The sequence below is a fragment of the Tarenaya hassleriana genome, unplaced genomic scaffold (assembly GCF_000463585.1).
Source record: "Tarenaya hassleriana unplaced genomic scaffold, ASM46358v1 Cleome6793, whole genome shotgun sequence".
NCBI lineage: Eukaryota > Viridiplantae > Streptophyta > Magnoliopsida > Brassicales > Cleomaceae > Tarenaya > Tarenaya hassleriana.
In genome coordinates, this window is record NW_010969340.1 from 1 (window position 1) to 376 (window position 376).

Genomic DNA, 376 nt, shown 5'->3' on the forward strand with positions numbered 1-376 from the left:
GATGTGAGGATTCTTCCATGGTTGTCGTCTTTGTTGCATCGAGATGTTGCAAGCATCTTAGATATAATGCATCAAGATTTTGAAGGCCCACCAGATTTGAGCAGCCAGACAGCTTAAGGGTCCCAAGCGATTTCAAGTAACTCACTCCCATCGGCAGGTGCTGAAGCCTTTTGCAATTTTCTAAATCTAGTATAGCAAGTTTGCTGAGATTCTCGATCGATGAAGGAACTTCTCTTATTGCAGTCCCAGAGAGATATATCTCTCTTATATTTTCTGAGAAATCCTGGATATTCTCGAGCTCTGAGCACCCAGACAGATTAAGAACTTCTAGGGATTTTAAATTAACCATGGCAGGCAGAGTTTGCAAACGAGAACA

General features: G+C 42.0%; 1 protein-coding gene across 1 annotated transcript; it reads right to left on the bottom strand.

The window, feature by feature from the left end:
• Positions 1 to 4: 4 nt before the first annotated feature.
• LOC109116108 (probable WRKY transcription factor 19) lies at positions 5 to 370 on the bottom strand (the record flags this gene model as incomplete). The annotated part of the gene is made up of 1 exon (XM_019200923.1): positions 5 to 370. A coding segment is annotated over one exon (366 nt), but the record flags the coding sequence as incomplete, so codon positions are not given.
• Positions 371 to 376: the final 6 nt, after the last annotated feature.